Genomic DNA, 23,350 nt, shown 5'->3' with positions numbered 1-23,350 from the left:
AAACGGCATAGTATAGTGAGGCGATTTTAGCCCGAAAAAATGACCACGTATCGTAAGGCGTTTTTAGCCGAAAAAAACGGCATAGTATAGTGAGGCGATTTTAGCCCGAAAAAATGACCACGTATCGTAAGGCGTTTTTAGCCGAAAAAAACGGCATAGTATAGTGAGGCGATTTTAGCCCGAAAAAATGACCACGTATCGTAAGGCGTTTTTAGCCGAAAAAAACGGCATAGTATAGTGAGGCGATTTTAGCCCGAAAAAATGACCACGTATCGTAAGGCGTTTTTAGCCGAAAAAAACGGCATAGTATAGTGAGGCGATTTTAGCCCGAAAAAATGACCACGTATCGTAAGGCGTTTTTAGCCGAAAAAAACGGCATAGTATAGTGAGGCGATTTTAGCCCGAAAAAATGACCACGTATCGTAAGGCGTTTTTAGCCGAAAAAAACGGCATAGTATAGTGAGGCGATTTTAGCCCGAAAAAATGACCACGTATCGTAAGGCGTTTTTAGCCGAAAAAAACGGCATAGTATAGTGAGGCGATTTTAGCCCGAAAAAATGACCACGTATCGTAAGGCGTTTTTAGCCGAAAAAAACGGCATAGTATAGTGAGGCGATTTTAGCCCGAAAAAATGACCACGTATCGTAAGGCGTTTTTAGCCGAAAAAAACGGCATAGTATAGTGAGGCGATTTTAGCCCGAAAAAATGACCACGTATCGTAAGGCGTTTTTAGCCGAAAAAAACGGCATAGTATAGTGAGGCGATTTTAGCCCGAAAAAATGACCACGTATCGTAAGGCGTTTTTAGCCGAAAAAAACGGCATAGTATAGTGAGGCGATTTTAGCCCGAAAAAATGACCACGTATCGTAAGGCGTTTTTAGCCGAAAAAAACGGCATAGTATAGTGAGGCGATTTTAGCCCGAAAAAATGACCACGTATCGTAAGGCGTTTTTAGCCGAAAAAAACGGCATAGTATAGTGAGGCGATTTTAGCCCGAAAAAATGACCACGTATCGTAAGGCGTTTTTAGCCGAAAAAAACGGCATAGTATAGTGAGGCGATTTTAGCCCGAAAAAATGACCACGTATCGTAAGGCGTTTTTAGCCGAAAAAAATGACCGAAAAAAATGACCATGTATATTAAGGCATTTTTAGCCGAAAAAAACGACATAGTATAGTAAGGCGTTTTGAGCCCGAAACAAACGACATAGTGTAGTAAGGCGTTTTTAGCCCGAAAAAAACGACATAGTATTGTAAGGCGTTTTGAGCCGAGAAAAACGACAAAGTATAGTGAGGCGATTTTAGCCCGAAAAAAATGACCACGTATCGTAAGGCGTTTTTAGCCGAAAAAAAACGACCATGTATCGGAAGGCGTATTTTGCTGAAAAAAACGACCATGTATAGTAAGCCGTTTTTAGCCGAAGAAAACGACCATGTATATAGTAAGACGTTTTTTGCCGAAAAAAACGACCATATATAGTAAGACGTTTTGAGCCTGAAAAAAACGACAGACTATCGTAAGGCGTTCTTAGCCCGAAAAAAATGACCATGTATAGTAAGGCGTTTTTAGCCGAAAAAAACGACATAGTATAGTAAGGCATTTTTTCCCGCAAAAAACGACCATGTATAGTAAGCCGTTTTTAGCCGAAAAAAAACACATCGTAAAGTAAGGCATTTTTAGCCCGAAAAAAAACACATAGTATCGTAAGGCGTTTTTAGCCGAAAAAAACGACATCGTATAGTAAGGCATTTTTAGCCGAAAAAAATGACCGAAAAAAAAGACTGCATAGTAAGGCGTTTTTAGCAGAAGAAAACGACATAGTATAGTAAGGCATTTTTTCCCGCAAAAAACGACCATGTATAGTAAGCCGTTTTTAGCCGAAAAAAAACACATCGTAAAGTAAGGCATTTTTAGCCCGAAAAAAAACACATAGTATCGTAAGGCGTTTTTAGCCGAAAAAAACGACATCGTATAGTAAGGCATTTTTAGCCGAAAAAAATGACCGAAAAAAAAGACTGCATAGTAAGGCGTTTTTAGCAGAAGAAAACGACATAGTATAGTAAGGCATTTTTTCCCGCAAAAAACGACCATGTATAGTAAGCCGTTTTTAGCCGAAAAAAAACACATCGTAAAGTAAGGCATTTTTAGCCCGAAAAAAAACACATAGTATCGTAAGGCGTTTTTAGCCGAAAAAAACGACATCGTATAGTAAGGCATTTTTAGCCGAAAAAAATGACCGAAAAAAAAGACTGCATAGTAAGGCGTTTTTAGCAGAAGAAAACGACATAGTATAGTAAGGCATTTTTTCCCGCAAAAAACGACCATGTATAGTAAGCCGTTTTTAGCCGAAAAAAAACACATCGTAAAGTAAGGCATTTTTAGCCCGAAAAAAAACACATAGTATCGTAAGGCGTTTTTAGCCGAAAAAAACGACATCGTATAGTAAGGCATTTTTAGCCGAAAAAAATGACCGAAAAAAAAGACTGCATAGTAAGGCGTTTTTAGCAGAAGAAAACGACATAGTATAGTAAGGCATTTTTTCCCGCAAAAAACGACCATGTATAGTAAGCCGTTTTTAGCCGAAAAAAAACACATCGTAAAGTAAGGCATTTTTAGCCCGAAAAAAAACACATAGTATCGTAAGGCGTTTTTAGCCGAAAAAAACGACATCGTATAGTAAGGCATTTTTAGCCGAAAAAAATGACCGAAAAAAAAGACTGCATAGTAAGGCGTTTTTAGCAGAAGAAAACGACATAGTATAGTAAGGCATTTTTTCCCGCAAAAAACGACCATGTATAGTAAGCCGTTTTTAGCCGAAAAAAAACACATCGTAAAGTAAGGCATTTTTAGCCCGAAAAAAAACACATAGTATCGTAAGGCGTTTTTAGCCGAAAAAAACGACATCGTATAGTAAGGCATTTTTAGCCGAAAAAAATGACCGAAAAAAAAGACTGCATAGTAAGGCGTTTTTAGCAGAAGAAAACGACATAGTATAGTAAGGCATTTTTTCCCGCAAAAAACGACCATGTATAGTAAGCCGTTTTTAGCCGAAAAAAAACACATCGTAAAGTAAGGCATTTTTAGCCCGAAAAAAAACACATAGTATCGTAAGGCGTTTTTAGCCGAAAAAAACGACATCGTATAGTAAGGCATTTTTAGCCGAAAAAAATGACCGAAAAAAAAGACTGCATAGTAAGGCGTTTTTAGCAGAAGAAAACGACATAGTATAGTAAGGCATTTTTTCCCGCAAAAAACGACCATGTATAGTAAGCCGTTTTTAGCCGAAAAAAAACACATCGTAAAGTAAGGCATTTTTAGCCCGAAAAAAAACACATAGTATCGTAAGGCGTTTTTAGCCGAAAAAAACGACATCGTATAGTAAGGCATTTTTAGCCGAAAAAAATGACCGAAAAAAAAGACTGCATAGTAAGGCGTTTTTAGCAGAAGAAAACGACATAGTATAGTAAGGCATTTTTTCCCGCAAAAAACGACATAATATAGTAAGCCGTTTTTAGCCGAAAAAAAACACATCGTAAAGTAAGGCATTTTTAGCCCGAAAAAAAACACATAGTATCGTAAGGCGTTTTTATCCCGAAAAAAACGACATAGCATAGTAAGGCGTTTTGAGCCCGAAAAAAACGACCATGTATCGCAATGCGTTTTTAGCCGCAAAAAAACGAGCAAGTATCGTAAGGCGTATTTTGCTGAAAAAAACGACATCGTATAGTAAGGCATTTTTAGCCGAAAAAAATGACCGAAAAAAAAGACTGCATAGTAAGGCGTTTTTAGCAGAAGAAAACGACATAGTATAGTAAGGCATTTTGAGCCCGAAAAAAACGACATAGCATAGTAAGGCGTTTTGAGCCCGAAAAAAACGACCATGTATCGCAATGCGTTTTTAGCCGCAAAAAAACGAGCAAGTATCGTAAGGCGTATTTTGCTGAAAAAAACGACATCGTATAGTAAGGCATTTTTAGCCGAAAAAAATGACCGAAAAAAAAGACTGCATAGTAAGGCGTTTTTAGCAGAAGAAAACGACATAGTATAGTAAGGCATTTTGAGCCCGAAAAAAACGACATAGCATAGTAAGGCGTTTTGAGCCCGAAAAAAACGACCATGTATCGCAATGCGTTTTTAGCCGCAAAAAAACGAGCATGTATCGTAAGGCGTATTTTGCTGAAAAAAACGACCATGTATAATAAGCCGTTTTTAGCCGAAGAAAACGACCATGTATAGTAAGACGTTTTTTGCCGAAAAAAACCGACCATCTATAGTCAGGAGTTTTTAGCCGAAAAAAATGATATAGTACAGTAAGGCGTTTTTAGCCGAAAAAAACGACATAGTATAGTAAGGCGTTTTTAGCCGAAAAAAATGACTATGTATTGTAAGGCGTTTTTAGCAGAAGGAAACGACATAGTATAGTCAGGGGTTTTTATCCCGAAAAAAACGACATAGTATAGTAAGGCGTTTTTAGCCCGAAAAAAATGACCATGTATCGTAAGGCGTTTTTAGCCCGAAAAAAATGACCATGTATCGTAAGGCGTTTTTAGCCCGAAAAAAATGACCATGTATCGTAAGGCGTTTTTAGCCCGAAAAAAATGACCATGTATCGTAAGGCGTTTTTAGCCCGAAAAAAATGACCATGTATCGTAAGGCGTTTTTAGCCCGAAAAAAATGACCATGTATCGTAAGGCGTTTTTAGCCCGAAAAAAATGACCATGTATCGTAAGGCGTTTTTAGCCCGAAAAAAATGACCATGTATCGTAAGGCGTTTTTAGCCCGAAAAAAATGACCATGTATCGTAAGGCGTTTTTAGCCCGAAAAAAATGACCATGTATCGTAAGGCGTTTTTAGCCCGAAAAAAATGACCATGTATCGTAAGGCGTTTTTAGCCCGAAAAAAATGACCATGTATCGTAAGGCGTTTTTAGCCCGAAAAAAATGACCATGTATCGTAAGGCGTTTTTAGCCCGAAAAAAATGACCATGTATCGTAAGGCGTTTTTAGCCCGAAAAAAATGACCATGTATCGTAAGGCGTTTTTAGCCCGAAAAAAATGACCATGTATCGTAAGGCGTTTTTAGCCCGAAAAAAATGACCATGTATCGTAAGGCGTTTTTAGCCCGAAAAAAATGACCATGTATCGTAAGGCGTTTTTAGCCCGAAAAAAATGACCATGTATCGTAAGGCGTTTTTAGCCCGAAAAAAATGACCATGTATCGTAAGGCGTTTTTAGCCCGAAAAAAATGACCATGTATCGTAAGGCGTTTTTAGCCCGAAAAAAATGACCATGTATCGTAAGGCGTTTTTAGCCCGAAAAAAATGACCATGTATCGTAAGGCGTTTTTAGCCCGAAAAAAATGACCATGTATCGTAAGGCGTTTTTAGCCCGAAAAAAATGACCATGTATCGTAAGGCGTTTTTAGCCCGAAAAAAATGACCATGTATCGTAAGGCGTTTTTAGCCCGAAAAAAATGACCATGTATCGTAAGGCGTTTTTAGCCCGAAAAAAATGACCATGTATCGTAAGGCGTTTTTAGCCCGAAAAAAATGACCATGTATCGTAAGGCGTTTTTAGCCCGAAAAAAATGACCATGTATCGTAAGGCGTTTTTAGCCCGAAAAAAATGACCATGTATCGTAAGGCGTTTTTAGCCCGAAAAAAATGACCATGTATCGTAAGGCGTTTTTAGCCCGAAAAAAATGACCATGTATCGTAAGGCGTTTTTAGCCCGAAAAAAATGACCATGTATCGTAAGGCGTTTTTAGCCCGAAAAAAATGACCATGTATCGTAAGGCGTTTTTAGCCCGAAAAAAATGACCATGTATCGTAAGGCGTTTTTAGCCCGAAAAAAATGACCATGTATCGTAAGGCGTTTTTAGCCCGAAAAAAATGACCATGTATCGTAAGGCGTTTTTAGCCCGAAAAAAATGACCATGTATCGTAAGGCGTTTTTAGCCCGAAAAAAATGACCATGTATCGTAAGGCGTTTTTAGCCCGAAAAAAATGACCATGTATCGTAAGGCGTTTTTAGCCCGAAAAAAATGACCATGTATCGTAAGGCGTTTTTAGCCCGAAAAAAATGACCATGTATCGTAAGGCGTTTTTAGCCCGAAAAAAATGACCATGTATCGTAAGGCGTTTTTAGCCCGAAAAAAATGACCATGTATCGTAAGGCGTTTTTAGCCGAAAAAAAACGACCATGTATAGTAAGGCGTTTTGACTGAATTTACTGGTTGTAATTCTTAGATTGGCCAGCAGCGGCCGCCATAAAACCTACAGGTGGAAAAGTGATGCCACCTGGACTTTCACAATTTATTTATTTAGCTCACTGGTGTCAAACCTGTTCAGTATTTACCTGAAATGAAACAGACAACATTTGTTTTTTAAAAATCCTTTAAAATAATCATTTAATTTGACTGAATAGTGTTCTGTGAAACCTCTGGGGGACCCCAAGAAAAAAAATTCCAATTGGCTCAGTTGTGAGGTGAGAAAATCAATAGATTGCATGACATGCAACAAGACCAGATGTTTTTCCCCACTATATCTTATTCAAACTACATGTTGTTTTTTTTGTGTTAATGAATGTGTATTATTTACACATCCCTCAGCATTGTTATTCATATTCAGTGCTGTGAATCATAGAAAACACAGAGCATTTATTTCACCGAGAAAAATGAGACAAGATACATTCGTGTTCTGCGTGTTTTTCAGTTTGGACAGTAGTCAAGAATCCAGGAATGACAGCCGGACATTCCTGTTTTTCTTCCTTCGACGGTGGCCAACGTAGAACATCTGGCAGCCATCCTCTGAGAGCAGCGCACGGTCTTACACCTGAAAAAAAATGTGGATCTTCACTAGATCTGCATGGGCAAATTCATGCCCCTAATACAGTTGAAGGTACTTTGGGATGTAAAATTCCTAGTCATTAACATGGGACAACATTAGAGACACGATCAAAATGAGATAATCATAATTTTTCCTGTAAATGACACTTGAATATTCTGAAAAAATTCTTAAATGATGAATGGGAGGGTGAAATGCTCTCTTTGTGTGATTTGTGTGTGTGTGTGTGTGTCCAACTACCAAGGCTGCGTTTGTATACGAGGAAAATGTGATTGAAATGTTAAATAACAAAATACATGACAGACAAAAATAAAATGACCCAGTAGAGCATAGACTGACCCTTAAAATTCATCACTCTGGTGTATCATTAAATATAGGAAGACGGGAACACATTTTACAAGGTGTCATTCAATATTTGGCCACCGGAGGGCAGTATTAACGTTACAAAGATAACTTTCGACAGATTCCTTCACGTAATGCAAGCTCAATAAGAAGCATACCGTCTCACTTAAGGTTTCTACTCATTCTTTTGAAGCGGGCGTGTGTACCAAATATTGTGCCCGGTTCCTTGATGACGAACCCGTGGTTCAGGCCAAGTCGATTTTCTTCTGCGTCTCACTCAGTTTGTCTTGCAGCCTCTTCTTCCGCCAGTCCAGAAACTTCCTCCGCATTCTGTTGGCCTGCCAGCCGGCTGCAAAACCCGCCAGGAAGGACACGACGACGGCCACCTGCACTGACCTCTCCGAAAAGTCGGCCATAATGCCCGCGCCACGGCTTGCCAGCCGCGCGATACCAGAAATGAAACCCTTGGCACAGGTCTCGCGATAACTCAGCAAAGCAAAGCTGAAGTAGCACGTAATCGTGTGTGTGTGCGTGTGTGTGTGTGAGCGAGAGAGAGAGAGTCCCTGGTTTCAAACGCAACACGTCTTGAACTTTTATAATTTTTTTATTTATTTATTATTTTATGGAATGGAGGAAGGCGCGCGCGCGCGCGCGCGCGCACACACACACACACACACACACACACACGGCAGGCTGCGTGAGCAGGTTCTGAAGGCGGTGAGTTTAGTATTGGTAGATTATGTTCTCCTCAGGTAAAATGACACCAGTTTGTTGCTATGGAGACACTGAAGCAAAGGCTGATGGGAGGACAGACCACACGCACACACACACTAACATTAATTTGTTTGTTTGTTTTTTTTAGTTTGAACGAATTGTGAAGTCCCCTGGAGAATTTTGAACGTTGGACAGTCTGTCATCATGTGTGACAGCTCAAAGGAGCAACAGTAAACGTCCCGAAGGGCCAGCTGGTCTTCGGCATTCTCATGACTTGCGCGAGACCTCCGACAAAGACCCCAACACGGACCGCGAGACCGGTGAGTTGCTCTGATGTTCCTTTTCACATAGACGACAACACTTGGAACAGAATTTTCAATCAGAGAAATGTTCATGTACACATGCTGATATTCCTCACTGTGTGGGGACAAACATGATTGGACACTTTATGGGTTGTGTTTGCGGGGACAAAAACATACCTCATAAACCTCATAAAGAAAATGTACGCGTCAATACACGAGTATTTATCACTGTATAGGGACAAACATGTTTTGATGACTTAACTTCGTGAATGACTGCCTTTGCCACAAATGCGTCATGCAGCAAGCCCCTCCCCTCCAGCAGGACCAATGGGAGGCGAGTGGGCTGAGGCGGGCCAGCGTCCAGTTTTCCAGGAGCTGTGGTTCATGGCGGTGATGGCGGCCGTCGCCCTGCTGCTGATGGCCATCGCGCTGGGCGTGGCCCTCCACAAGGTCAGGTGACCACGCCCGCCAGTCACTTCAATCGGCACACTCCATGACAGCCAATCAAAACCGTGTCGCAGGTGCTGAAGAAGGCCCCCTTGGCCAGAGAGAGACCCCCACTGGTGGCCATGAACAAGCGAAGCCCCATGGCCGTTTATCCAGCCAACAACTCCGTTTTGGTGAGAAGGGCCACCAAATTGTTTCCACAGTAGAAGAACTACAAAAGCCACCAGTAGATGAACACTCACTCAATTGAAGAGTAAAGCTGAAAGAAACAAGAAGTAAAATGTGACAATGCTTAAAAAAAAAAACCACACACATTCTGTGAATATCCATACCACCAGTATTAGTTTGAAATTATATTCCGGTAATTGCCAACCTTCAAACCACTCCTGTTTTACATACAAACACAGCATACGATATTCATAAGTACTCTATGATTATCGGTAGAATTGTGAGAACAATTCCCCAGCTGCTAGCTTTAACAGAGAAAAAAAAGCCCCATTTTGTGCTGGTTTCAGTTCGACACGGCGGGCGTGGTCAGCAGTGTGACGCTGAAGTCCTTCACCATCAAGATGGAGGTAACGCCCCATTCGCCCCGATGCACCTGTGTCGCCGGCTGACTTCCGTCTTCCTGGCCACCAGGAGGCGCTGGAGGCCAAATGCGAGGGGGCGAGTGCTCAGGGTGAAGAAGGCGGAGGAAGTGGTGAGGGCGGGACTGCGTTGAGGCGCAGCATCAGCCGCGTGATGGACACCAAGACGTTGGCGGAGGCGTGGGCGCATGACAGTGGAATGGTGAGCCAGCCATCAAACTTCTGAGCGTTTAGGACTTGAATTCTGCTTTTAGGTCTGTGTGCCATTACGCTCCCAACGTGCTCTGCGTCACGAGCAGAAGTGGGGCACTTGAGTCGCATGACTCTGGCTCGAGTCACCTTAACTTATTAATTCTATGACTTGGGACTTGCTTGTCAAACACGTCTTGAAAGACTCGACGCTGACTTTAATTTCATAGTTTATATTTGACTTTTTTTTTTTTTTAACATTAGACACTATAAGGGGGTCATCTTGAAACGATCGCATGATGATTTGCTGCACTATCGCCGGCGGCCTGCACGTCCAAAGAACATGTGGAAATGGGAGACTATTGCCCAAAGTGGATTTTCATGGCTAATTTTTCAAAAATGGCTCAAAGGGCAAGCCTTTGAATGACTTTCCTCTTCCATTCACAGTTTATGGACGACGAGGAGTTTGTGGACAGCGTCAAAGGCTTCAGCACCGTTAGGAAAGAGCACACCATGTTCACAGACACCAACTTGTGAACGGCATCCAAGATGAAACGCTGCGGGCAAGTACAAACAGTCGCACGGATGGACGCCCCCCCACGTGCAAAAAAGTACCAAATTTTTCCTGGACAGGGCTTTGTCCGTTATAATAGAAGCTCCTCGCCTCACTTTAACATAGTTCATCAGCACAAAGATGCTGCCAAAGCATGACTTATTTCACTGTTGAACTCGTTTTGGGCAATTGTTAAATTCAATTATTCTTTTTACAGGGTTGAAAAACATTCATTGCAATTTTGCTCACAGGTGCAAGGACATCCTGTGTGACTGAGTGCCGTGTATGGAAAAGGCCTTGCGTGTCCATTTTCTCTTTTCAGTAGCAGTAGACTTGCATGAGTTTAAAGAACAGATGAATTAAAAAGCAACAATTTGAATCAATGTGTATTTTTAATTTAGAGCAATGAGAGGATGGATAAAAAGTGTGGATAGTTCTTCAAATAGTCATTTATTTGAAATGAGGTGCAATGCTGCCAATTACAGTCAATACATGGTCACAAAAACAAAACAGTAACACAATAAATTAATATACTGCAGTACCACGTAAAACGGTAAACAAACATACCCAAACGGGGGTGGAATCCTATGCATTAAAAACGATTAAAAAGCAGTCAAGTTAATGTAGAAATCTTTTTTTTTTACAAAGTCTGACTGTTGCTGGTCTTTGCATATAAAATATAAATCTGTAAAATTGTACTTGAGACCAAAGATTGAGGTTTCATTAGAAAACTAAAATCTTTTCTTACCAGATTACATCAAAAATATTTTCATTATCTAAAATGGACCTGATTTGGATTTCACGTGTCAGTCGGCTAATCAGATTTTGAAAATTTCAGACAGCTACGAGAACAGTCCAAGAAATCGAATCGAATGAAAAGACACACACAACGTGCGGCAGAAAAGTGTGCAGGCGGCACGTCAGAGTTTACACAGAATACCATTCAAGCAAGCACTTTGTCTTTTTCATTCCCGTTAAAAACGCTTAAGCGCACACACCTAGACGTCATGAGGCGCCTCCTTTTTTTTTTCTTCCCCCCTTCTTCGGAAATCTGAACATAAAGTCGACTAGATGGAGATACGCTCGAGGGCTTTACGACAGACAAATTTTACTTACAAATGCAATACGACTGAAGATGCTAACGGTCGTACCTGAGAGTGCGACTGGACCTTCGAGTTCCCCACTATGTTAAAAAAAAAAAAAAATCCCTAATTTACGACAATCCCATTATCCAACGTTTTGCACTTATGAAGGGCGTAAGAGTAAATGGTCACACATCACAAGAAAGCATGCGGTTAGTGCCGTACTTAGCGGGGCGGGGTTTTGGTTGTTTTATATTCATGGCCTGGCAAAAGTGTTTTTCATTTGTGATTGATTACAGCACATTGCAAGTTACGTACAATTGTTAACATAATACTGTACTTGAATGTAAATCACAGCTGTAGTTAGGGCGAAATTAGTGGTGTTCCGCAAGGCTCGCTATCAAGTTCAAAGATTTTAGTGTTTCTCCTACAAAACTCTCAATATGACTGAAACTTTTTAAACACAATAGTGCCAAAAAAAAAAAAAAAAAAGTTCAAGTACCTCCATCATGACCAGCATTAAAATACAGTCGTGAGGTAAAGGCCAAGTAATTATCAAAAACAGCTTTTATTCCGCAAAATATTTAATGTGCTTACAATTAAATCTTGACTCTAATTTAAATGTGTTGAACATAAATGTTTGCCTTGTCCAATCAACGGTCACCACAGTGAAGCACATGATTTGTTTTAAAACAGTTTTTACACAGAATGCCCTGCATTGCCCAAACATTTTTATCCAGGCTTTGAAGAAAAATAAAATCGAACCGAAATAAATGTTTAAGTATAAACAGTTTGCAAAAGATCAAATGCAACTATTTTGTACCAAAAAGTAGAATATAATCTAACTGAACTTGGGTAGTGAGCATGGTAACGTAAAAATCTTTATCGGTGACGTTGACATGAAGTAATTATCGGTATGTATTTTTTTGAAAAACATTTAAAGGCCAACAATACAAAACAATCAAATAAAAACTCTTAAATATGAAGAATGAATGCTGTTTTGTGCTGCTTGACCATGCAATCTTAGCCGCCGCACAAACTCATTAAATATCGCCATAAACCCCTTGTGATATGTTCAATTGCTCGGTGGGAAAAAAAAAGCTCGGAGTTGAGCTCTGACAACGATGGTCAAAGTGCCAAAATTTTGGCTAAGGTAGCATACAAAGATCACGTACTAGCATGCTAATTAGCTAAAAGCTTTTCTAGCGCTAATCAACAAATACGCAACGTGAGTAGATCACGACATACACAAAAAGTGCGACCACATACTACCTTAAGTATGGAAATAACTAAACACCAAAAGATTAACGGCTCTGCCGAGCCACTGCGTTGACTTGCTAGCTAGCATAAGTGATGTGGAAGGTACGAGGGAGTCGGTGGGCACCCACTCAAGTGGGTCGTACATGTTCGTCTGGCTTTCCTTTTTTTTTCCTCTTTCGTGCATTATAGACAAAAAATATTCTTTCAACATTCAGCCAGTGGCTAGCAGAGTTTGATGGATGCCACGGTTAGTTTGATGCCACCTGGAGTCTCTACTGGCGAGGAGTTTTCCTTCTTTGGACGCAAAAAAAAAAAGAAGCCCAGACTGCATTTCATTTGCTGAAGAACATTAAAAACAAGGAGTCACTTGGGGCGATGAGTAATACTGGTTAACATCCACGGAGAATCGGGATTGTCCAACTCGATATCCAGGTAAAATCATGATACGGTAAGAAAGTTTTTGTTTAAAAGATCCAACGTTCCAGAAGGTTCTTTGTGGCGTCGCTCCAGGGAGATTCTGGACACTATTTTTATTTTTTTTTACGTGGGACAGAGAACTGCAAACACAGCACAAGAGGGGTTGAAATGTTGAATTTGGTGGGGCGTTACCACAAAGACTTGACAAGCGTGAGGTGAGAAGACGAAGACAACCACTACAGGTGAGGAGGTACTGGCTACTAGCCGCTAAAGGGGCGGTGTTACGCCGGTATTTCCGGTGTGGGGAAGGAGATGGAAGGGGACAAAATGCAACTAAGCAGACAAATTTGAGAGCAAGGGCTGGGCGATTTAGCGATTCTTTTAACAACTAGTTTTAGTTGCTCGGGATGATTTGGGGGAAAAATAAATTGGTTTAGCGGCTTCCTTAGTTGAAATGAGTCCACACCGAAGTGCACTAATCACAGTCAGTTTTCCCAAGTTAATCGAAAACATGAGTGGAATTATTCTCACATTGACCAAAAAAAAGGAGTCGGGTGGCAAGCAATTGACGAGTCCATCACATTGACCTAAAAGAAAAAGTGCCTATTTCCTATATATTGAGCAAAAGCTGTCGTTAGCGACGCGTTGGCTACTGTCATGGGCCGGGATAGGATCCTAACGCTGTGATTATCGTCAGCAAAAATATTGTTTTGCGGTATTAAAATTACAGCTCTTAAATTAATTACATTGAAACCTTTGTGGAATTTTTTTTTTTTTTTTTTTGCTAATTGAATACACCATGTAGCACACACATAAAAAACTAATATTTCAGAATAAAATCAAAAATAGGCAAAAATTAATCAATTAATCAACAACAAATTGACTTACTAATAAAAAAGATATCTGGACAATTGATTCATACAAATTGACTACTACTAAAAAATATATATTTGGGCAACTGATTCATTATTTTGACCGTGTTTAACTTCCCAAATCCTCAAAATGTCCGCCACTCTTCAGTAAATCTCCGATATCAGAAGTTCTCTGTGAAAGCAGACTCATTTTTGTCGATTAAAAATGCCGAGATTTTATTTTCGCGCCACAGCGCCCAGCCCAAGTTGAGAGAGAAAGAGAGGAGTAGGAGGTGAAGAGTCAGGGTCCTTTACAAACCTCAGCGTCCAAGCGCTCTCATACCAGAGCTGGCCAAAGCGCAAAGCAGCGGCACAGGCGAGACACAAGGAAGGAAGGTACAGTCAAAGTGGGCCAAGCGCACCAACAAAACCTCCCTTCTTCCACTCGCTGTCATGATTACACCAACTAAGAGCAGGCTCAAGGGCCGTGCACTTCCACTGGCTTGCAATGTCAGAACTTCAAAAAGGATTTGGAATTTGCCACTCCCAGATCAGATTGTTTTCTTTTTCGGGGACTGAAAATGTCCGACTAAATGCATTTGAAACTGGCAAAAAATGGAGCTGGCCAAATTTTACAAAAGGAAAAGGTGCTTTCAGAATTAGGTGCACCTGCACAACCTATCCAACAATATCCCACTCAAGACTATTCCACACAATTTTGTAATCTGTCCAAAAGCAGTAGATTCACTTGTCAAATTTCCAATTTTTCTTTTTTTATGCTCAACAATGCCATCTACAAGACTGGGTTAGAATTTTTTTTTTTAATGGTAACGAAGAATTACAACTTCAACCTCAACTTTTCCTGATGGAGGTTTCTGCTCTCTTTTTCCTCCTGATTAGCATTCAACGAATCGCTGAGTGAAAATTTCACCACGATTACACAATGTTTACCTTAGTTGAGATCTGCACATTCTCTTCAGTGATCTTATTTATATTTGGAAAGGATTTTTTTTTTTAAATTCAGCTCTTGCTTTAGATCTCTTATATAGCTAATTTAGGGTGGAAAATCGCTTTTGGAGAACAAAGAAGGAAAGAAACAGCTTCAAGTGGTTGTGGTTGTGTGCGTGCGTGTGCGTACCTTTAAGGATGTAATCTGTGAGCAGGGCAGGAACCTTCTCGCTGTCATCTCTCATTGCGTGAAGGACTGAGGAACAAAGAGTTGCGCGGATGAACGAAAATGAGGTGGGCAAAAGAGGTGGAAAGATGTGTTCATAGGCTGGACGGACTCACTCTTTGTCAGGATCTGGAGGTCTTCGACGGCAGGGGAGCCCATTTTCTTCTCATAGGGGATCACTGTGGTCAGGTACTGAGGCAGAAAGAACCAAATGTATTTTACACATCGATAAAGAAATGCTTTGATGCAAACAAAGCAGGCCAATGACTCCCACGGGGATTTTTTGAGAAAATTGCTGTGTTCAGAATCAATCCTTAGGATCCATTAAATAGACTCAGCAAGTTGGGCATACTGTCGTCAATGAATATTGGTCATCCCCTACTCTGAGTCTGTCCATGAACAGCAAGCTTGTAAAGCACTGTAATGACTAACAGATGCCAGTAGATGGTAGTGTTGCTTTGGGTTTGAGGACAGCGCATGCTTATGAGGAGATGATAAAAATTAGAACAATAAATCTGTGCTTTTGGTTAAACCAAGCCAATGTTCACCACGGTAAGCGTTGCGTAGTAAAAATTCAACAAAAATATTCCAAAACATTTTGTACCATTTAACAGTTCACAGACTTTGAATTGCAATGAGTGCAGTTTGTGATAAATTTCTAGTTGGATACATGCACCCAAATCAAATAAAGCGAGATGGTCTTGTTTGCCAAGTTGCCAACTTCTAAACTGGATTTGTGGCTTGAATTCTTGGTGAGAAATACGAAACCCGGTCGTGTAATGTACTTTTTTTTTTGTAGAGTGTATATATTTCTTTCAGATTTTTGTTTTTATTTTGTTCACAAAAATGTTTCTTTTCAATTTTAGTTTTGATTTATTTTGTTATGTTTTCATTTGCGAAAATAAACTTGCTCGGAGGTCAAGGTATGTTTGTGCCAAGATCGGAAAGAAGGGAATAAGTGAATGATTCCGAACACAGTTGATGTGCCTGGAACGTGATGAGGCGGCGTTGAGGCTCGAAACACAAAAGTTGGAAGCAGCAACGTAAAAAAAAAAAAAAAAACAGCACAGGCCAACTGTTTCTGTCGAAAGATGAAGCATGCTGGGGAGGAAAAAGAGAAAAAAAAGAAATCAGGAAGAGGAAAAAAAAAAAGATGGGAGGGCACCTGTTTGTCCCCTCCTGTGGTACCAAAAGTTTGACGGAAGCCATTTTGTATGACATTGGAGAGTCCCTCCAGAGTGAGGCGCTACAAGGAGTTGAAGGGAGGAAGCAAGAGGAAACAGAGATGAGGAAAGACGCCAATCAGCCACGTCCAGGTCCCGGTCACACCTCTCCCACCGCTGAGCACTTGACATGTCTCGTCTGCGGCGGCGGCGACTCACCGTGCCCGGGACGTGCGTGCTGGCGGTCCGCTGGCCGTTGAACGCGGTCACGGCTGTGCCGCGGATCTTTTTCTTCTTGCGCAGCAGCTCACGGTGCTCCTTCTGCCTGTTCTGCACGTCGATGAGCAGCGAGATGAAGCTGTTCTTCACCTGCCGCCGCAATCGCACAAAACGATAAGTACACTTGTCGGGCAAAATCAATTCGATTCAGTCGTGACTAATGTGTCTTGAGGAAGCAATCGCATTTCACGGGGATGTGTCAACTAAGTGTACAAAATGGCCGCGTTGGGCCACTACATTTTGCTGTTTATTTCGTATTCCACAAAAAAATATTCTCAGAATGCCGTGTTTAGACTAGTGGGGACGCATAGAACATATTCTCAAGAAAACTCTTGACCTCATTGGGGGGAAAAAAAAAAAAAGAAAACGCGTTGGAAATCTTAAGTGTGAGCAGATGGACCAAAGGAGGGAGTTTCCTGGCTGCTGCGCAGGCACGTGAGTCACCTCCTTCTCATACTCCAGCTCGTCCCGCAGGGCCAGCGCCTGGATGAGCTCCTCGCTGTAGCCGCGGATGGCCGTCTCCACCCCCTCCAGCGTCTCGTTCAGCTCCGACATGGACAGCCGGCGCAAACCTGAACGCGCAAGCCAACGCACACCGTGAGAGCAAAACCGGGGCCGGCCAAATGTCTCGCCACACATTTGTGAACTTGAGTGGAAATATGTGGAAAAAGTATTTGCTGTCATAGGTTGATCAAACTTCAGTATTTTACATCAGCAGATAAATTTTAATCTCACGACAACGGTGAACGTGTTCAGTGGAGGAAAACAACAACATTAAAGCAAAATGCTGTCCGATGAGTGTGCAAGTGCTCATCAGTGTGGAAAGTGTGCTTCTTCAATAAAATGTATGTGATGCATTACATAACGCGTTGTCTGGTTGCATTTAGCACGGATTATGTAAGAAGGTTCGACACGTGGGTGCGTGTGTAGATGTGTCTGGCAATGACCTCTCACACCTCATTAGGCCCAGCTGGAGGACGCAGCTGAGCTGCAAAGACAGCGCACGTGCCACCCCTCCGCCCCGTTTTTTTTTTTTTGTTGTTGTTGTTTTAAGAGCACTTGAAACTTACGGTCCCTGTAGCTGGTGTCAGAGCCAGAGCGTTTCAGGCCGTGAAGGTCCTGGGAGAGCATGGACAGGTCGGACTGGGAAGGGCTCTCGTCGTCGTACGGGTCCGGAGACTCTTGCATCATCTCTTCGATCTCCTCGATCACCTGGTGACCAAAAGCGGAAGATACGCATTTGAAAAATGAGGCTGGTGCTTTGACAAAGTCCGTCCATCCATTTTCTACTCCGCTTTATCTTCACGATGGTCACGAGCATGCTGGAGCCTATCCCAGCTGTCTTCGAGCGGTAGGCAGAAGACAACCTGAACCGGTTGCCAGCTAATCGCAGGGCACACAAACAAACCATCCACACCCACACTCACACCTCGGGACAATTTAGTGTGTTCCATTTACATGCCATGCATGTTTTTGGAATGTGGGAGGAAACCGGAGTACCCGAAGAAAACCCACGCAGGCATAGGGAGGGCATGCAAACACCACACAGGGAGGCCGGAGCTGGAATCGAACTTGCACCTCTGCACTGTGAGGCCGACTTGCTAACCAATCAAACACCTTGACAAGTGAGATATTGAGAACATACATTTCTAAAGAGAATATTTGGAATTTGAAGTCAATAAAAGATTTAAAAAAAAGGTGGAATACACTTAAAATTAAAATAGTTCATTCTGAGAAAAATAAACACAAATATACAATACATAAAATAGAACTCCAATTTAAAATACATATTTATATTACATTTTTAATACAAATTTAAAGCATTAAAAATACTAAATATTAGAATAAATGTTTTTTTAAATCTACATTTCGGAGTAAATAAAAAATAAACATAAAATATACAAAGAAATGGAAAATTTGAATGAATGTTTGTCTTGCAATTACAATTTTTTAAAATAAAAACGTGAATACATTAAAACATTAAAATAAAACATGTTTTTGAAACGTGCTCAAATTTACAGTACTTTGCTTTTTATAATATTTTTTAACCATCAATTTAAGACAAATACATTATAAATGATGATTAAATGCAAAATACGAATTGCTTGAAGCAATTGTGGTTGTATTTTGAGGTAGTTTGGGATGTCACCTGTTCGGCGGTGAAGAGCGGCTCGTCGTTGATGCAGGAGACGATGATGGAGTGCATGTCCATCTGCTCCCTCAGCTCCTCATCGTCCGACAGATCCAACGACTGGCTGTCAAACTTCTGCCCATGGAGGATCACTTGCTTTATTTACAGCGAGCCAGTATATGCGTGCGTGTGTGTTGTACACTGTATATGTCACTGTATACTGTATGTATAGCGAGTACACAGACAGCAGATGGCATAGGTGAGTGCAGCTACCTGGCGCTCGTTGAGGTTGAGGGTGGGCAGGTGAAGCAAGCGTGTGCGCGACGTCTTCCAGTCCACCGGCATCACGTTGCCGTAGTTGTCCGTCAGAGCGTTCCACACCCTGCAAGGATGGACACACAACACACACCTCTTCAATGTTGATCAGGCACGAGAAGTTGGAGCCTGCTAATGTTTCTTTGCAACAAGGTTCAGCTCTTTGTACATATTTGCTTGTACATATTTGCTTCCACAACTCTAACAAGTTCTACATTCAACAGTATATTTCTTCAGCATTCACATGCAATGGCTAAACAAAATGAATTCAATCCAGTTCGTTTTTTGGTGAAAGTTCTGTAAGTCGACGCGATGACATCCACGTGAGGATGCTGCAAGGCCACGCATCATCGTTTGCGTCCCCGCTCGCTACCACACAGCGCTTGTTTACGTAACGGCCATGTTTCTGCCTGAGGTGTTGTGCGCAGCGGGGGGGACAGAGGAGGGTGGTGGCGCTGCTGCTGCTCTATGTAGGGCAAAGTCGTATTTTACAATGCCTTGAGCGGTAGCCGCCTGCCAAAAAAAACCCACACAATTAGTTTTGCTCTCATTGCATTTAAAAAAACAACATAGCTGCTCTACATTGCAAGGCAGCAATATTCAGTCCTTTAGCATACTCATCCAGCTTTCCACACTGTCTTCCGTTCACACATTTTCCTTATTAGTCTGAGTTTGTTGGTGAACTCGTTAAGTGACCGAGCACGTCCCCTCCTGCCAAAGTGCATTCGTGCAGAAAAGGTTCTCTGGGTTACTTGGGGGCTGCTGTCCAATTATTCCACTTGCTTTTTTCCCCACCTCTCGAAATGCTATTCAATGGATGAATCAATGCAAACTTGCTTCAGATTCAACATTTGAAATATGTAGCTGTAAACATACTGTGAGTCAGCTCAAATTTGGACTGAGTAGCGAGTCTTGTGCAACATCACCAGCTTTCTACTGCATACACAAATAATTGTGATATTTTGACTGTAAAGGCAAGTAATTGTGATATTTAGGTGAAGTACAATATAACGTGGGCGACTGGTTAGCATGTCGGCCTCACAGTGCAGAGGTGCAGGGTTGGCTCCGGCCATCCTGTGTGGAGTTTGTATTTTGTCCCTATTTCTCCAGGTACTGCAGTTTCCTCCCACATTCAAAAAACATGCATGGCAGGCTAATGGAACACTCGAAATTGTCCATAGGTGTGAATGTGGGCGCTAATGGTTGTTCGCCTATGTGTGCTTTACGATTGGCTGGCAACCAGTTCGGGGTGTACCCCGCCTAATGCCCAAAGACAGCTGGGATAGGCTTCAGCACGCCCGCGCCACTTATGAGGATAAGCGGATTAGAAAATGAATGGATTGATGGACAATATAACTTAAAATATGTGGACCTTGTAGAGAGCCTTGTGGAACGCCACCAGTATTTGACTGTAAATGCAAGTAATTAACAATTATGTAGAGTGCAGTGTAATGTAAAATTCTGTGGGCCGAACATAGAATCATGCAGCGCACCACCAGTATATATCGGGGGGGGGGGGGGGGGGGGGGGGGGGGGGTTAACATAAATACCAAGAGTACAGTAATTAGGACTTCGTTACTGTGCAAGTGTAGGCTGGTAATAGTACGATGACACATTCCAACTTGCATTCAAATGTAGGTTACGCTACCACTGCTTCAATTTGAGAAATATATCAACTTCCCTTTTTTGGCTGAAGTCTTGCAACATATGCGATTAAATCTGGCTTTGTCACAGTGGAGCAGTTTGAAGGAGAGAATAGCTCAACTCAACTTGTTGTCTTTAAAACAACCACCACTGTATACAAAGCCCCGTACATGGAGCAAAAATAATTCATACAACAACAAACAATAAAACAATAAATTAAGAAAGACAGTAGAAAGCACAAAAACAGTTAAACTAAAAATCAAATCCCGTGCTTAGTCAAAAGACAAAGGATAAAAATGAGTTTTGAGACGAGTTTTAAAAATGGGCAGCGAGGAGGCTTGCCGAACGTTCAGTGGGAAGTCATTCCAAAGAGAGGGACCACCAACAGAAAAGGCTTGATCTCCTCTGAGTGAGAACAGAAGAGGCCACAGAATTGAACCCTGTGGAACACCATACAACAGCGGGGCTACCAAGGCTAACACAAAAAGTTTTGCCAGCGAAATCGAACATAAACTACTCAAGTGCGGTAGCGCCAATGCCCACCAAGTGCTGCAAACGAGCCAACAGAATACTGTGATCCATTGTATCGAATACTGCAATTAATAGTAAGTAGTATTATATATTGAGAATTGGGAAGTTCTCCATTGTGAGACAAATAAAGGTTTTCTTATCTTATTGTCTGTTTCTGTGACTAGCAAGATTTCCATTGATAGCACCCTTTTGAAATTATGATCAAGGTTAAGTAAATTATGAAAGTTAAAATCTCTGATTTTACAACAGCTCACACCTAAAAATCTTGACCGCTGTGGACTTCATATTAAATTGGACAGATTTTAACCGAATTTAAAGATTCATCATTTTAATCACAGGAAAATGACAGTTATACCGCTGACATCGTCTTTACGAGATCTATAAATCAATTGATTATTGAACTTGACGCACACAACTGCAGTAAAAGTGTGGAGTTGTTTTTAAAGCCTTTTTTTATAGGCTATCTGTAAAACGTATTCCTAGTGTGGGCAAGTTTCTCATGTGGAATGCACAATGAGTTTTAAAAAAATAAATCACCATTTTCCAAGTAGTCAAAACAACAGACGTGTTTTAAATGAGCGGCGCTGTGTTTGAAGTAGCCGGATTGCGGCGAAGCTACTCTCCACTCGACCGGGTGAAGCTAACGTGGCAACGGGGCACTGAATTAAAAAAGACGGCCACTCACTCGTCGTCTTTCAGGTAAGTCTCCTCCGTGATGGGCTTAATTGGGGCTATGTGCTCCGTAGTGGTGTTGTAGTTGCGGAAGCACACAGTCAGCTTTTCGTCGAAGTCGTGGACCAGGTCTTCCATGGACTGGAAGCTGCAAATCTCCCCGGAAAAACTGTTGTCCAGGTCGGACAGATCTTCCAGGCCCCCCGCCGCCAAACCGCCGCCGCCGTCGACCGCCACGTTGGAGTTGAGCTGGTCCAGCTGCGCGGACGTCTCCTTGAACTCGTTGAAGTCCTGCCAGTCCTCGTCGAAGTGGGCTAGCGGAGCCGCCGCCATGTCTGCCGTGAGGTGGCCGACAGTTTACAGCGAGAGCGAGGAGTTGTTTTCGGCTTGGAGGCGTTTGTTGGATGTGTCGTTGGGGGCGGAGTTGGAGAACGGAGGGAGTGAGGGAGCTCGTGACGTCAGCGGAACCAGCATAAGCTCCTCCCACGTCCAACAAGCGTCCATTTTCCTTCCATGTCCCCTTAGGGGCTCCGTACCTTAGGGGCTCCGTAGTAAACAAACTCAAAAAGCACACAACCGATTTCACCAAACGCGACGTCTGACGTTCTGTCAAAGATTTTTTAAAATACATACAATTTGGGACCGGCTATTGCAACGAAAAACCTAAATGGAAAATGGCTGAATTCGAACACTCCATAGAAAAAAAAAACTGCACGATAATCACTCAAAAAAAGCCGGAGACGGCACAGATGACTGCACTGTGAAATGAAAAACATTTTTGTCCAATAGAAAATATAAAATGTGAGAATTTAAAAAAATGTGTGACAAATTTGAATGCTGATTGGTCCTGCCTTGCATTTGGTTTGGAAACAGCAAGAGGGAGGGGCCTATTTTATAGCACAAACAGCATTCGAGATGGCTTCGGAAATTATGCTTTATTCTGTTTTTTGGGGTTTTTTGTAAGACAGAGATTTGGGTGAATAAAAGGACTTGGGAAGGTGGTGGCGGGGGTTCTCCTAACAAATACTTTTTTTCTTTAGCTGTGTGAGGTTTTTGTCCTTAGAGGTTCTGGAATGTTTTGTGTGTGTGTGTGTGTGAGACGTAGATGTCATTTTGGCCCCCCTATCTCACTCCGTACTTTCTAATCTCCAAACACGTCATTGTCAACCCATCAAATCCGCATTAGGCTCACCTTTTTTTTTTTGTTTTCCAAAACCCTGAATACTTTATTGAAAATATGCATACATGACATTTTTCCTACACAACAATACAAAACAGTACAATCACATCTGCAAATACCACGTGGACGCCCCCCCACCTCTCTTACACAAACACGCGCGCACACACACAGACACACGCACACGCACACGCACACAACTCCGTGCTCATGGAACTTAAAGATGCTCCAGTAAGCCCTTAGTTCTTAACCCCGCCCCTCCCTCCCAAAACTTTCTGAAGAATAAGACATGAAATCAAAATGAATCTCTTGGTAAACCTCTGAAGAGGAGATAACAGATTGCATACAGACACAGCGTATGACGGAAACATTTTCAACATTTCTTCCTCATCATCTATGTCCCTGTACTAGTAAACTTCTTGTCCTCACCAGAGAGACAATGTAGTGCATTACTCGTAATGTTTTTTCCACTACTTTATATTTCGGCACGCTAGTAGGACAACTACCCATGACAAAAATAGTCAAAAGTGTGCACAAGTTAACATGTGCATGATGCGAGTACTACGAATGAAACACTACATGTTAACTACAGAATTTTATCACGTCATTAGTAGTACTACACTTAGTTGTCATCTTGTGCAGATGTGTCAGGGGCACGGCGGCCATCGTGAATGTCG

General features: G+C 41.7%; 2 protein-coding genes and 2 long non-coding RNA genes across 8 annotated transcripts; 2 read left to right on the top strand and 2 right to left on the bottom strand.

Moving 5' to 3' along the window:
- Positions 1–6,564: 6,564 nt before the first annotated feature.
- LOC109516741 (uncharacterized) lies at positions 6,565–7,667 on the bottom strand. The gene is made up of 2 exons (XR_002168405.1): positions 7,392–7,667; positions 6,565–6,831 (listed from the first exon to the last, which is right to left on the bottom strand). It is a non-coding gene; the product is annotated as an uncharacterized LOC109516741 (long non-coding RNA).
- A 120-nt stretch (positions 7,668–7,787) lies between these two features.
- On the top strand, positions 7,788–17,063 carry LOC109516739 (usherin). 2 transcript variants are annotated; one of them, XM_019871499.1, is made up of 7 exons: positions 7,788–8,219; positions 8,503–8,651; positions 8,723–8,821; positions 9,164–9,223; positions 9,288–9,437; positions 9,872–9,987; positions 15,988–16,144. In XM_019871499.1, the coding sequence occupies exons 2-6, from the start codon at positions 8,529–8,531 to the stop codon at positions 9,959–9,961; spliced, it is 522 nt and encodes a 173-aa protein (XP_019727058.1). In that variant the 5' UTR covers positions 7,788–8,219; positions 8,503–8,528; the 3' UTR covers positions 9,962–9,987; positions 15,988–16,144. The 2 variants fall into 2 exon arrangements, with proteins under 2 accessions (XP_019727058.1, XP_019727057.1); XM_019871498.1 differs by lacking the exon at positions 15,988–16,144 and adding an exon at positions 16,678–17,063 and having other exon boundaries at positions 7,790–8,219.
- Positions 9,446–9,818, top strand: LOC109516742 (uncharacterized). The gene is made up of 2 exons (XR_002168406.1): positions 9,446–9,549; positions 9,783–9,818. It is a non-coding gene; the product is annotated as an uncharacterized LOC109516742 (long non-coding RNA).
- On the bottom strand, positions 10,409–21,985 carry fez2b (fasciculation and elongation protein zeta 2b). Of its 4 annotated transcripts, XM_019871495.1 has the most exons (11): positions 21,510–21,984; positions 18,608–18,716; positions 18,353–18,469; positions 17,274–17,415; positions 16,648–16,775; positions 16,144–16,293; positions 15,927–16,007; positions 14,878–14,953; positions 14,726–14,791; positions 13,907–13,935; positions 10,409–12,876 (listed from the first exon to the last, which is right to left on the bottom strand). In XM_019871495.1, exons 1-10 carry the CDS (start codon positions 21,827–21,829, stop codon positions 13,925–13,927), a joined length of 1,200 nt encoding a protein of 399 aa, XP_019727054.1. In that variant the 5' UTR covers positions 21,830–21,984; the 3' UTR covers positions 10,409–12,876; positions 13,907–13,924. The 4 variants fall into 4 exon arrangements, with proteins under 4 accessions (XP_019727054.1, XP_019727053.1, XP_019727056.1 ...); XM_019871494.1 differs by lacking the exon at positions 13,907–13,935 and having other exon boundaries at positions 21,510–21,983; XM_019871496.1 differs by lacking the exon at positions 10,409–12,876 and having other exon boundaries at positions 13,842–13,935; positions 21,510–21,985.
- Positions 21,986–23,350: the final 1,365 nt, after the last annotated feature.

Source organism: Hippocampus comes, unplaced genomic scaffold (genome assembly GCF_001891065.2).
Source record: "Hippocampus comes isolate QL1 unplaced genomic scaffold, H_comes_QL1_v1.1 scaffold100, whole genome shotgun sequence".
NCBI lineage: Eukaryota > Metazoa > Chordata > Actinopteri > Syngnathiformes > Syngnathidae > Hippocampus > Hippocampus comes.
This window is presented reverse-complemented; position numbering and strand designations above follow the sequence as displayed.